The following is a 14,090-nucleotide window of genomic DNA, read 5'->3' as shown; positions in this document are numbered from 1 at the left end:
CGTATAGCAACAATTATCTACTTTATATAAGATAGTACTAGCTGGTGCGGTTACGTCGAAGGACGGTTATACCGACTGTACAGACATATATTAGGAAGAAGAATGGTCTTTTTTGGCGTGATATCTCATTCAAAAACGAGATAATGTTATACATATCCGACGCAGCATAGTGTCAGCGTTACTTGCATACTGTTCTAGTGCATTATTATGCACACTATTAGATTGATTGTCTCCTGTTATTCATATGTTAGATTTATTTCTTTTGATTTGGTAGATATAAGTCATAGTTCAATTGTCACGTTGCCATACAATGTGCCTGTTGCAATAGCCGCGCAGTTAAGTTCTTCTTCTCATTGCGCTTTTAAGATTATTCTGGAATAATTTCTTCACAGTTTGGACACCAGTGCATGCAGTGCAACCGGCCACTGCGACTCAGTGACGTAAGTTTGACTTTAGATTTGTGTAGTACTTTTTATCTCCGCATGGAGCGCATTGTTTTCAATGAAGAGTATCAGATGCAGTTTGTATTTACGCCTTGGACTTGGAAGAAGACATCTTTGGAGAGCAAACTGGCTCCCTATCAGAGTTGTTTTTGTTTGTTTGTTTGTTTATGTGTAGAATGATTTCAAATGAGAATAAAAATCACACTATATCTTAGAAGTATATAAAAGTATTAAACGAAACATAAGGAAACATGGACGAAAGTGAGGAAAATAATTGTACGACTTGTTGCTCACTATAAAGAGTCCAGTCTTATACATCTCTAATTTGTACGCCATTCCCGTGATGTAAATCATACCCCCCCCCACACACATTGCTGTTTTTGTTTGTCCTCATCAGGTGAATACAACAAATTTCCACTTCAGATGCACGCACTGTTACACGCACATGTGGTGCATCACAGACAGTTGCAGATTTTGCGTCAACATGTTGGGACGACCTTTTGTAAAGAAGTCCGACGTACCACGTGGGTCCGTATAAGTAAGTGATCCAGTTTAGATAACCTTCAACATTTGTATGATAATGATAATAATAATAATTTGCCTCTTATGATATACTGATACAAGACTTGCTTTGCGAGGTAATTTGTATAGATTCTTATGATTGCTTAGTGTACTTTTTCTTGTACATTTACCAAGATTAGCTAAGGGAGCAAGCATCTATTAAAGCAAGCATCTACATGTAGTCGGTGGCTGCTAGTCTTTGATCGATCCTTTGTGCTGCAATTCCTTTTATTGTCTACCATGTATGCTTAAACTATGTACTGTATATGTTTCACTGTATATGTCATCTACGTGTTAGTTAGGTTTATGTTAGACGACCTGTACCTAGCCCCTTGGGGCACGAATGTACAATAAAGGTCTTCATTCATTCATTAATGCAAGACAAATACCATAGATAGCGAAGGTTTGTTCATGTTGTACTTCACATTGTCTTTGTTCTATTGTTTGTCATTTCAGCCAGTACATCTGATACATACATTCATTTAAAAAAAAGAATGGAGAATTGTTTCCTTTTATTATAAGTAAGGATCACCTCTGCACTATTCGTGTCGTTTTTTTCCAATATCAGTTAATGTGATTTCAGATAATCGAAGAAGCATCCAGCTCACCACATGCCAAGAAGACGACAAAGGGGAAGAAAAGTAAGACCAACAAGGAAAACAAGAAGGATTTGACACCGACGTCAGACAAAGGACAGACTGTGACTTTAGTTGACAGCACACCACCTCACAACACACAGGACAGCACAGCACCAATACAGGACAGCTCAACGGACGAGACAGCCAACAAGACAAACGTAGCACATATAGATGATTCACAGACAGCTCAAGACGACACATGCGACAGTCCCACAGACGCGTACGATATTGTAGAAGAGACACGCACACCGGTAAACGACACATGTGACAATGCGACAGACAGCACATATAACCCCTTAGTTTCAGACGATAATCCAAAAGACGAAAAACTTGCAGTCGACACATGTGACAAGGAGACAGACAGCACATACAACCCCTTAGTTTCAGACGATAATCCAAAAGACGAACAACTCGCAGATGACACATGTGACAACAATGAGACAGACAGCACATACAACACCATAGTTACAGATGATGACCACCCAGAAGAGAGGCACACACCGGTAGACGACACATGCGACACACCTACAGATGACATGGAACAGAACAAGCCAGACGAGGAGGGCATAGCTGTGAGGAAGACCGCCAGAAGGCGAATTCTTTCAACTCGGACTTCGAAGATTCGGCCGAATCCTACTGCGACACTGTTGCTGTTGTGTGACAAAATCAGAAGATTAATATTAAACATGAAAAAGTTGCTACAATTGTCATGTGGTTCTTGTATAGAAGGTGATTATAATACTACAAGTAAACATGTTTGACTGTAAAGAATTGAATGAAAAGAGAAATGAAACAGGCAAGGAAACATGTAAAGGAATGCTGAGGATGGTATGCTTCTCACAGCTCAAGCCTTGGTGCATCGTATAAGGAACTCAGTACAAAGCAACCTGTATCGTGAAGGGCGTCACGTATTGCAAACATGGAGAACAAGACTGGCAATGATAAAAAGACATTGCCATGGCGACGGTGGTTGTTGTTTTAATTTTTACTGTACCCTGCTTAGGGCACAGTGATAGGTGGTGCTGTTCATACAGGATTTCTAATGAAAAGGGCTGACGGGGACCTGTTCTACTGGACAAATACAGACACGCACACACACACACAGACACGCACACACACACAGACGGCGACAGTTCCACTAGATTCTACCAGGCACACCCCACTGCCAGAACGAACATCGATTTCATCACAGCCTGATCATGACACCTGAAAAGTCAGCCCACGGACCGGGTTCCCACCATACAAAATGACTATTCTACTCTGATAGGACTGCTGTTTACATGAACAACATGTTAGGCCAAATCTTCACAAATTTCAACATAAAGACTTACCAACAGACACAGCATAAACCATGCAACAGTTTGTACACTTATGTTCCCTGAACTATAGAACTAAGGCCCAATTTACACTTGTTCTTTTAACTGTAGTACTGCACATGGTAGTCTACTACTGTATTTGACTACAGCTTTTTTCTGTGTGTAAAAAGAAAACTACTGCAGAAGTCTACTACAACCTCGGGGGTAGTAGTACTACACTTCGGCGGAGGTTCTGCGAGACTTCGAACTGGATGTAAAGCGAAACTGTAGTACAGTGGTAGTAGACTTCACTTCGAAGCCAACAACCATGTTCGATCTGACGTGATTCGAACTGACCGCGTGTTCCATTTCGGGTCATCTGCGGTCATTCTCTAGTTTTCTCAGTAAAACCGAGCTGTCAGGCCCTTTTCCTTAGTATTTTGCATCAGATAAAACCCCTACCTTTTCACAAATAAGAAACATGCTGAAATTCCCTCCCGCGATTTTTCAAAGGTCACAATAGGTCACTACAGTTTCGTGACAATCAGGAACAGTGGGGTGTCCTGCTAGGCTTCCTGTGTTGAGTGTAAAGTGGACATGATAAGGCCCAATTTACACTTGTCCTTTTAACTGTAGTACTACACATGGTAGTCTACTACTGTAGTAGACTACAGCTTTTTCTGGGTGTAAAAAGAAAACTACTGCAGAAGTCTACTACAACCTCGGTGGTAGTAGTACTACACTTCGGCGGAGGTTCTGCGAGACTTCGAACTGGGTGTAAAGCGAAACTGTAGTACAGTGGTAGTAGACTTCACTTCGAAGCCAACAACCATGTTCGATCTGACGTGATTCGAACTGATCGCGTGTTCCATTTCGGGTCATCTGCGGTCATTCTCTAGTTTTCTCAGTAAAACCGAGCTGTCAGGCCCTTTTCCTTAGTATTTTGCATCAGATAAAACCCCTACCTTTTCACAAATAAGAAACATGCTGAAATTCCCTCCCGCGATTTTTCAAAGGTCACAATAGGTCACTACAGTTTCGTGACAATCAGGAACAGAAGGTGTCCTGCTAGGCTTCCTGTGTTGAGTGTAAAGTGGACATGAATCTGAAGTCTACTACAGTAGTAGACTACCATGTGTAGTACTACAGTTTTATTGAACAAGTGTAAATTGGGCCTAAGTCCTCTAGAGCGTGAATGGCCAGGGATGTTAGCTAAGGATGGAATGCCAGAATGGAATCCCAGGATGGAATGCCAGGATGGAATGGCAGGATGGAATCCCAGGATGGAATGCCAGGATGGAATTCGAGTCCCACTGGAATACCAGGAACACCAGTCGTAAAGGAATTTGCCAGTAATTCCTGGAGCCCTAATGAAATGCCAGCCTGGGAATCTTAATCCACAGAAATGTTGTTGTGTAAAAATGTGTCCCATGTGTTCTTGGAAGTGTACAGGATTATATCAGCAAGAAAGTGGCATCTTATCAGCAGGATAATCATCTAGTACTAGTACAACTGGCTTGCTAAATTTCCTTGCGACAGTGAAATTTGTCATTGATCGATCTGGCTTGGACATGTTCCCAATGTCATGAATGAGGTTAATGCCCTTTAATTAATCTGCTTGTATAGGTAACTGAAGCAGCGTGTGCACAATCGTTATCAGTACAGAGTTGGTGCAGTTATGACCTGTTCCCCGAAGAAAGACATTAAATCTTACAGTTGTAAGGACCAGCATTAGGGCATCTAAAAACATTGTAACAGACACACATTGTTTTAGAAAAGATCAATACAATGTAATACTGTAGAGCTGAGGTCTTAAATGGGTCATGTTTACATAAGCCTGGCACATCTGGTAGACAGATGTAGCCTCCTGTCTAGGTTAGCTAGGAGGAATGTCCCGAGGGAGGCTTTCTGTCTGACTAACATTCCTAACATTCTTTTTGTCTTAATATGCCTATAGACACATGCCTGTACAATTCCTAGAATAGTTGCAATCTGCACACAATACTATATCATTTGGCTCGCCCCTGAGGCGTCGCCAAAAAATGACAAGACGAATTGGCCATGTTTGATTGTGAATGATGGAGGGAGGGGGTATGAAGGGTAAAGTACGAAGGACCAAAAGCCGGTCGCATTACTCAGTGTGTGGACAACTAGTCGGATTGGATATTGCGTGTTGGAAAGTCACAATAGACGTCGACGAATAACTTGAATAAGCAGTGAAGGTAACATGAGCTTTTGTGTTGAACTTCATGGATTGATCAAATGCGCGCCTAGCATTATCCTTGCTAGATCTGCTAGAACAAAACATAACAATTTTGGCGCAATGTTTCACACTTTTCCCATTCTCGGTGAATTAGTGATGTAAACGTTATTTTATAAAAAGGGTCAAAACCATTAGAATCATTTTTGGGGGGATGTCTTGTGAAATGTGTACTATTTAAACCTCCTTGGATAGACTTCATAGAAAATTGCTATCCTCTCATTGGTTGAACTGCTGATTGTTATTCGGCGCAATAGACAGCTAGGTCATTTTTTAACCTGTTTGTCTGTTTGTCCCTTCAGTATAGGATTTAATGCAAGTTTTAAGAGAAAAAAAAGCCAGTCTGTTTGTGAATCCAAGCTGGACTAAGGAAAGATCCACCACTTAAATGCTCAAACAATACTTGAGCATGACGGATGATGTCGTTTTCAGATTGCTTTGGTTGGACAAGAGCCGGTTCTATTTGCGCGTTCCATCAAGGACAACATCTCCTATGCCCCGGACAACTGCAGCTTGGCGGAGGTGCAGCACGTTGCTAGGCAGGCCAACGCCCATCAGTTCATCACGGAGCTGCCTGAGGGGTACGAGACGGAGGCTGGGGAGAAGGGGATGCAGCTGTCTGGGGGGCAGAAGCAGAGGGTGGCGATCGCCCGGGCGCTGATCAGGAGACCAGCGGTGCTGCTACTGGACGAGGCCACCAGCGCTTTAGATTCCGAGAGCGAACACTTGGTGAGTTAACAACATCTCTAAAAGGTCCTCATGTTTGGTATATCTTAGCTTGCAGTTGTCTCAACATGAATCTTGACTATCATGATCATAACTGTACACTTCTTTCTTTTAAACACTTAGCATTCTACTTTCGTTTACACAAGGAACCAATTCTGGAAAAAAAAATTAAAAAAGGCTTGACAGTATCTACATCCTGACAAACCTATGTATAGGGTTAGGGGGTGTCGTAATATACTAGGGGTGTTGGAACATTAGGGTGTAACCCTTCATGTCAAATGTATTCTATCAGGTTCAGCAAGCGATCAACAACCTACACGGACACATGGTCATCGTCGTCGCCCACCGCCTGAGCACCGTGGAGAAGGCTAACCGCATCATCGTCATCGACAAGGGGCGCGTGGTGGAACAGGGGCGGCACAAGGAGCTGATGCAGCGGGACGGGCTCTACGCCAAGCTCGTACAGCGCCAGTTGGTAGGGTCGGAAGACAAGAAGGATGAGAGTAAAGCAGAGAAAGATGAGCTAGATAAGACAGCAAACAGCCAGGCACATGGGTCGATAAAGGGCAGTCGTGTTAGAGTGAAAAGTAGTTCAAGCGATTCAGATTCAGACAGTTCTGGATCAGATCTTGAAATAAATGTTTAAGTTTATTATGTAAAAGGTGAGAAATTGCTATTTCAATCTAAAATCTCAGATTGACTACCTAAGTCTATACAGTTAACCAACGACTCATTTGGTTATGGTGATATTTGTATTTTTATCATGCAATGTCTGAAACAAAGTTTATACCTTCTATCACTAGTCATGCCTTCTCAGGTAAACCATACAGTAGTCAACCAGTGATGAGATTTGAGTATAATGGTGATATTTGTATTTACGCAGTGTCTTAAAAAAATTTTGGTGACCACTTGACATTAAAAAGAGTGATTTTGAAATGAATTATGGACAATCATGGGTTGAGGAAGGCCAGTATTAGTGGTGCTAGATGGAAAAGTAGTTCGAGCAATTCAGATTCAGACAGTACTAGTTCTGGATCAAGTTAGTCAGTTCAAATAAGTAAGAGGTAGGGTTTGCGAAAATTTCTTTTATCTCAGATGTATAGTGTAGTCATCATGATATATATTGTCTATTAGTCCTTCTCAAGTAAACCATTGTGAGATCTTTTTGGTGATATTTAAATGCTATTATTCCTTCTCAGGTAAACCAAACAGTGTACCCATAATGAGATTTGTTCTTGTCATATTTTTGTATATTCATGCAGTGTTTCAAACAAAGCTTGGTACATGTAAAAAAATTTGAAAAGTTTGAATATTATGGCCAATCATGGGTTGAGGAATTTTTGCAAAGGAAAGGATAGGATATTATTGAGTTGCACAAAGCTGTGCAATTATTTCTGATCTTTTTATTTGATGGACCATTCAATGTAGTAAATGTTAACAACATAAAATCTGTTACTGTACCAGCTGCTTCTCAGACAGACCAGTCGTCTGCACATGATGTTTATTTATTTAATGAATCTCTATCCAGTATTTATTTATTTCGATTTATTTCGATTTACCACATTTGTGGAAGGATTGACATAACAGGTGAACTATCACCTTTTCAAGATGTCATCCCAGACCGGACTGTAAGATTTGGACCATCGCACACCGGGGCATGCCCCTACTCTTTTTCGAAAGGTGTGGTGGGTTTTTTAACGTGCGCGGGGTGTGGCTCTCCCCAAACACGGGACCTCCATTTAACGTCCTATCTGAGGGACGTTCCTAACCCTTGATGAGCTAGGTACTCATTTACACCTGAGTGAAGTGAGGAAAGTCGTGTTAAGTGCCTTTCCCAAGGGCACAACGTCGGGGTGCAAGTCCGGACAGTATTATAATAACTGTAACTGCAACTTATTTCTGTAACTACAGGTTGCGCGTCGCGGTGTCGTAGTGGCAGGGTGTTTGGCCCCAGAACCCAGAGATACCGGGTTCGAATCCGGGGTTCCCTGATTTGTCCCGTTGACGTTGTGCCCTTGGGAAAGGCACTTTACACGACTTTCCCCCACTTTACTCAGGTGAAAATGAGTACCTAGCTTCGGTTAGGGACATCCCTCGGATAGGACGTTAAATGGAGGTCCCGTGTTTGAGGAGAGCCACACCTCAAGCACGTTAAAGAACCCACCGCACTTATCGAAAAGAGTAGGGGTCATTCCCGGTGTGTGTGAATCATATAAATCTGTCCGGATATGCAGCTGGTACTCTTCAGTACAAACCTGGTGTGTTATGCCTTCATGCGGTTTACTGGACGAAGGACGCAATACAAAGAAACAAACAAAGAAGCAAAGAAACAAACAAACAAACAGGTAAAATGGGTAGTTTTGAAAGTTAGGTGAATTGTGCGGATGGTGTCAGAGAAATAAAAATAAAAGATAATGCTCCCTTTTTCTACGATGCATCTCAAGCTTCCCCCTCCAAGATGCAATGAGATTTTGGTAGGAATTTTAGTATCTTTCTAAAGGAAGGCCAATTTAAGCTTCTATATACTAGCATCTTGCATTGACCGAAATATGTGGAGAAGTATTGTGGAAAGTGGACAACATCATGACCTTAAGGTACATGTGGGGAAAATTACGAGAAGACTTAGGCGCAACTTTGTGTGTGTGTGTGTATTATATATCTTATAAACATGATACATATATATATATATATAACGTTATCCATTTGTTGAGTGGTGGCCCATTTGATGTTGGATTTGCAAACTGCATATTTTATTGATGTTAATAAAACTAGTCAAAGAGTAGTTGTCTTGTTTTGTTTATCTGTACCTTCATTCATATTTTTCAAAAAGAATGAAAAGTTAAAAAGAACAGTTTTTGTTGTACAATTGAAGCACGAAAGTCAGGGGTTTTGATCGTTTTAGCAGTGGCCTGGATTTTTAACGTTGTCTAATCCCTTGAAATAATCAAATGAGGACCTCATTTACATAATTTATGAGGAAATTATAAAATAGCCTTCTTTGCTTAGACAAGAATCTCTTTTACCTGGTAACCTTTTTACCTCGTTAGTCGATTCTGACTTCGTCCGTGTCCAAGCGATGGTACCAATTTATGGGGGATTTATGATTAAAAGTGTTCGATGGAGCCCCGTTCGATTGTGACAGGGCAGATTTTCAGCGATCTTTGGGCGATCTACGAATTTAGCCGACGTTCAAATGAATTGAAATGGTGTAAGCAAAAATTGAAATGAACGGCCTCATTTGACTACCTGCAGTACCGTTATCAATCGCTATTACAGGTCATGAGAGTTTTTTAAAAAGGATTTGGGGCTGATCTGACACTTTCGGCTCAGAAAGGGGCTGGCGCTTATCTCCATCTGAAACATTGTTTTCCCAAGAAGATTTTGATTCTTTCAATCAGTTTTCCGAACAACTCTATGTTTCTAATCGAAAGAGGTTAGAGGGTTGGGACCGAGGGTGATGCGGAATGCACCGTGTTGTATCTTAATTATGTCATACCCATCCGACAAAACCGGTGCAATGGCCTAGTGGGTAGAGTGTTCACCTTGCATACGGTAGGTCGTGAGTTCGATCCCCAGCTGGGTCATACCAAAGACTGCTTTCTCTGCTTAGCACTCAGCATTTTGGAAAGACTGTATGGAAGTTGAACAAGCACCACTACCAGTGGACTAGCCCCCTGCTGTAGTGATTGCACAAAGTTGTGTGGCCCAAGAGCTACTGAAACAGAAACGGGCGCCCACCTATATATGCACCATCGGTGCGGGAAGGAACTTTTACTTTGACCTTTGACGCCTGAGAAAACACACATTTCAATGCGAAATGCTCCCGAAGTTTGTAACAGCCGGTATTCCAAAGCCCGAATCTCAGTATTGAAATTTTTATCAGCGGTGCTCTAGTACTCTCCAAATGCATTGGAAAGATTCTATGGAAGCCCATGTGATAACAGTAGAACCCTGTGTGATAACCCATTAAGTTATCACCCTGTCCGGAACAACCATATCGAACATTTTCGTGGCCCAGGTATGACATAAATCTGTTTATCGATCAATAGATCCAAATTTGTTTTGGACATGTTCTAACATGTTTGGATAACATAAGGCTGCAAGGGTGAATGCTATGGTGATTATCATAATTTATTCATGTGATATGCTGGAATCTAAGACATGCAGGAGGTTGATCAGGGAAATGGATGACATTCGAAATGTCTGGAAGTAATCTGTGAATTTTTTCCAGTTGTAGTCATTAAAATGTGTTAAAGTAAGTAATTTATAGACCGTTTCTAAAACTGTGATATCACTGTGAAGTCAGTAGTCAGCAAAGCCAAAGATGAGCTTTTTCATAAAAACACTATTTATCTCCATGAAAAAATGCTTTTTCATGGAGATACTGTTTTGCTTGCGTTTGGTGTTTGTGTGTATGTATGTGTCACCGGACGCTTAAAGTTACCATAATTGTAGAACCTGTACATGGATTGTAATGATTTTTGGTATGTGGGTGGGTGTTAGGAGGAGGAAGGTCAAGGTCGATTTTGGGCCCCCTGGCATGTGTGACTGGAACTGCAATGGCGTATTTGTTAAAATCTTCAATGTAGAAGAACTGAAGAGTGGATCGACAGATCGTCATATTCTTTGGTACACAGGTAGGTTAGACCAATTTGTACACACTTAAGTGCAAACTATGCAAATGAGACCGAATTTGCATAAGTAAGGAGGTAAATCGTTTGCATGGGTGTCGTCGGATGCTTAAAGTCAGCATAACTGTAGAACGTGTAGATGGATTGTAATGATATTTGGTATGTGGGTATGCGCTGGGAGGAGAATGGTCAAGGTCGATTTTGGGCCCCCTGGTTTGTGTCCCTGGAACTGCAATGGCCTATTTGTAAAAATGTTCTAAAGGGGTATAACTGAAGAGAGGAACAACAGATTTTCATGTTATTTGGTACGCAGGTAGGTTGGACAGAGATGTACACACTGAAGTGCAAATCATGCGAAGTTAGTGTGTTTGCGTGTGTGTGGGCGTGTGTGTATGTTTGTGTCACCGTGTGTGTATGTATGTGTCACCGGACGCTTAAAATCAGCATAACTGCAGAACGTGTGGATGGATTTAAATGATATTTGGTATGTGGGTAGGTGCTGGGAGGAGAAAGGTCAAGGTCGATTTTGGGCTCCCTGGTATGTGTCACTGGAACTGCAATGGCGTGTTTGTAAATATTTTGCAAGGAGAATAAATGAAGAAAGGAGCGACAGATTTTCATGTTATTTGATATGCAGGTAGGTTGGACAGAGATGTACAAACTGAAGTGCTAATTATGCAAATTCATACTGAATTTGCATAAGTAATGAGGAATATCTACTCTATTGTGGGCTTTGAGGTCGCACCATCTGTTGGTCTCTTATCTAGGTCAGTAGCTATTTATAGCCACTTCTCCCCTTGCCCGGCCAGTGTGGGTCATACCATTGAGCGATATAGAATGGGGGGAACTGGTTTAATAAAAAAACAAAGTTTCATGGAGATCTTGGGTCCTAAGACTCTTGTGAAGATTTTGTTTGCCGAAGACGACTGGTAGTTTCACCATCATTTCTATTCATGACTGCTTCAGTGATATTGTCTGTGAGGGCTGATTGTTGATTTTGATTAATCACAATAAAACATTATACGCTGATTACTTTCCTGTCACGTTGCACGGTGGTGTGTGGTACCGTAAATGACATGAACGTACGCGTGGGTGTGATGTAATTTGTGAAGTGCACGACTGTCTATCAAAATGATTGAGGCAATCTCAAAACTTTGATTGAGACAGAGAAGGTGAAATATTGCATTATTCAACTAGGTTCCACGACCGTTGCCATATAATGTAAACTCTTACAACTGACGTAACGGGGGGTGCCCAAACATGTCACGTTTTTTTACGCGCTCGAACTCACGGCGCTCCATTGCTGGTTGCCAGAGAATGGTCATGTTTTAATGAATGAATTTTGAACACATTCATCTAAAGAACATACATGGACAAGAAATGCATTCATACTGTTCATGGGCCCTTCAAGCCCCGCGTTACAAGCGGAAAACGCTGGGAGACATTTTCACGAATGTACCTTCTGATTTAGTGCTACGCCAGATAGTGTGCCTAACTTATTACGCTTTGGTAATTTTGCTCTCTTCGGAAGTTGGTGATGAAGTTAGGGAAATGTAGATAAGGCTTGAAGTCTGCTATATTCTAGCTTTCTTTTGACCGGAAAATTTTGACTGTGTGCACGTCTCACGTCATGTGAGAAGGGCTATGATCCAGCGCATCCCAGCTCATGTTTTCACGGGAAATAGGCTACTACGCACTTTGCGCGCGGCCCGACGTACGTCTTGCATGCGACCCGACTTACAAAATCATTACGAAAAAACGGAACCGCTTACATCAACAATACTCCGTCTACTTATTGGGAAATATCTTCGCCATGTCTGTATTTAGTTTCCTTTTCATAGACGGTACCAATCACATGTTAGAGCGTTACAAAGCTGTGCGTTTAATCGCTGTCCGCCACCATCGCGGCCCAAAAAAATGACGGGAAAACTACGTCGCCAGACGGCAGCGATGTTTACGTTGTTTTCTTTGGTCGGTTTTCTTCTCAACAAACACTTAAAGACCCAATTTTTTTGTGTTTTATGAAGTTGTATTTCTTATGTGTATGATAGATGTATATCTGCTTGGCACAGGTCGTATATTTAGGTGCCGGGCCGTCTAGCTACGCAGTGACTATTCACGACAAAACAAGAAATGAATATGTACATATATGTTTTGAATGCAAATAACATTATGTGCATGAACTTGGTTCATTTACCTTCCTTATGAGCATAGTCAGTGGACACAAAGACGGCGTACTTATGCATAATAAGATCACTAAAAAATCTGTCATATGTTAGGGCGCGTCATAAGTTAGGGCAACCCCCGTTATTATAAATGTTCCTCACTGAATTTGTAAATAAAGGGTTTCATTCCCAAAAACTATTATTATATCAATTAATGATATACCCAATCAAGACAAAATGCCCAAATTATGAAGGTATTGTGGTATTTTCTTTACGGATTATGCAAAATTAGACAATTATTTGTTTAATTTATGGCTAATGATGTTTACCTTTCAAAAGCCACAAATTATAAAACTCTTGTCCGTCACAACTACGTTATTTCATTAGTTTTAAATGAATCATTTGAATGAGGTTTAATTTCCTGATTGTGATTTTTTATTTTTGTATCAAAGTCATCGTTACAGAATGATGTGAAAAAAGGGCTCAAAAAGCAACGTTAACTTTCTTTCAAATGCGTTGGCTGTTTGATTTAAACATGATCGAAAAAAATGGACTGAAACCGATGAAATCAGTGATTATGAATATTGACAAAATTCATTAAATACAAAATTCTACGTGAACTTTGGAACTACATACCCATATTGTTGGTTTTCACATCATTCTGTAACGATGACTGCAAATGTTGTCACTTAGTATCATGCACGTAACTTAGCAACAAGTCCAGCCTGTACTTGTGGATGTCGAAGCGAAAGCGTTGTCCATTATCTTTTGTACTGCCCTATATACAGTCAACAAAGACTTAACCTTCTGGGCAACCTACGGAACCTTTACGCCCCTATACTTGATATTGATACTTTATCTGATCAAGCCTTCATTTATTTGTTATTAAGAGGCTCATCCTTTGTTTCGTATGATTTCAATTATAACATTTTAGGCTTGACTCAGCGCTATATTGCGACAAGCAAACGTTTTAAAACTATTTTCAGATATGTTGATACATTCATTGTTTCTTTGTTAGTTTGTTTGTATTGGACGACCCAATTGCTGTTTCTTATTGTTATTGTACTTGTCTATGTAACGTTGGGTAACATAAATTCGCGGAGTACTTAAATTCGCGATTTTTCGAAAACGGGGTTTTTAGGGATATGTGCTAGATGCAACATCAATAATACCGCTAGAAATGCAAACTTGACAGACTAACGTATTCAGAACACTGTCTGAAAAGCTTCGATTACCATGCATTAGAAGGCGACGAGGTCAAAAACTCTCCGTCCCTTATTGGAACAGTCTGAGGGCTTCGTGGGAGAATCACACTACATCGTTGTCGGCTGATTTATAAGACAAATGTCACATCCGCTTCCTGCTAAACAC

General features: G+C 40.9%; 2 protein-coding genes across 2 annotated transcripts; both read left to right on the top strand.

Annotated features, from left to right (window-relative positions):
- The first annotated feature begins 1,310 nt into the window (after positions 1–1,310).
- LOC136424294 (glutamate--tRNA ligase-like) lies at positions 1,311–5,511 on the top strand. The gene is made up of 3 exons (XM_066412878.1): positions 1,311–1,349; positions 1,588–2,214; positions 5,500–5,511. The coding sequence occupies exons 1-3, from the start codon at positions 1,311–1,313 to the stop codon at positions 5,509–5,511; spliced, it is 678 nt and encodes a 225-aa protein (XP_066268975.1).
- LOC136420775 (ABC-type oligopeptide transporter ABCB9-like) lies at positions 3,028–7,233 on the top strand. The gene is made up of 3 exons (XM_066407881.1): positions 3,028–3,495; positions 3,998–5,926; positions 6,216–7,233. Exons 2-3 carry the CDS (start codon positions 5,807–5,809, stop codon positions 6,567–6,569), a joined length of 474 nt encoding a protein of 157 aa, XP_066263978.1. The 5' UTR covers positions 3,028–3,495; positions 3,998–5,806; the 3' UTR covers positions 6,570–7,233.
- Positions 7,234–14,090: the final 6,857 nt, after the last annotated feature.

Source organism: Branchiostoma lanceolatum, chromosome 1, assembly GCF_035083965.1.
Source record: "Branchiostoma lanceolatum isolate klBraLanc5 chromosome 1, klBraLanc5.hap2, whole genome shotgun sequence".
Taxonomy (NCBI): domain Eukaryota; kingdom Metazoa; phylum Chordata; class Leptocardii; order Amphioxiformes; family Branchiostomatidae; genus Branchiostoma; species Branchiostoma lanceolatum.
This window is presented reverse-complemented; position numbering and strand designations above follow the sequence as displayed.

Coding starts and splice junctions, on each gene's coding strand:
- LOC136420775 (XM_066407881.1), top strand. CDS start 5,807: ATGCAGCTGTCTGGGGGGCAGAAGCAGAGGGTGGCGATCGCCCGGGCG. Junction 5,927..6,215: donor ATTCCGAGAGCGAACACTTG/GTGAGTTAACAA, acceptor GTATTCTATCAG/GTTCAGCAAGCGATCAACAA.
- LOC136424294 (XM_066412878.1), top strand. CDS start 1,311: ATGTTAGACGACCTGTACCTAGCCCCTTGGGGCACGAAT. Junction 1,350..1,587: donor TAGCCCCTTGGGGCACGAAT/GTACAATAAAGG, acceptor ATGTGATTTCAG/ATAATCGAAGAAGCATCCAG.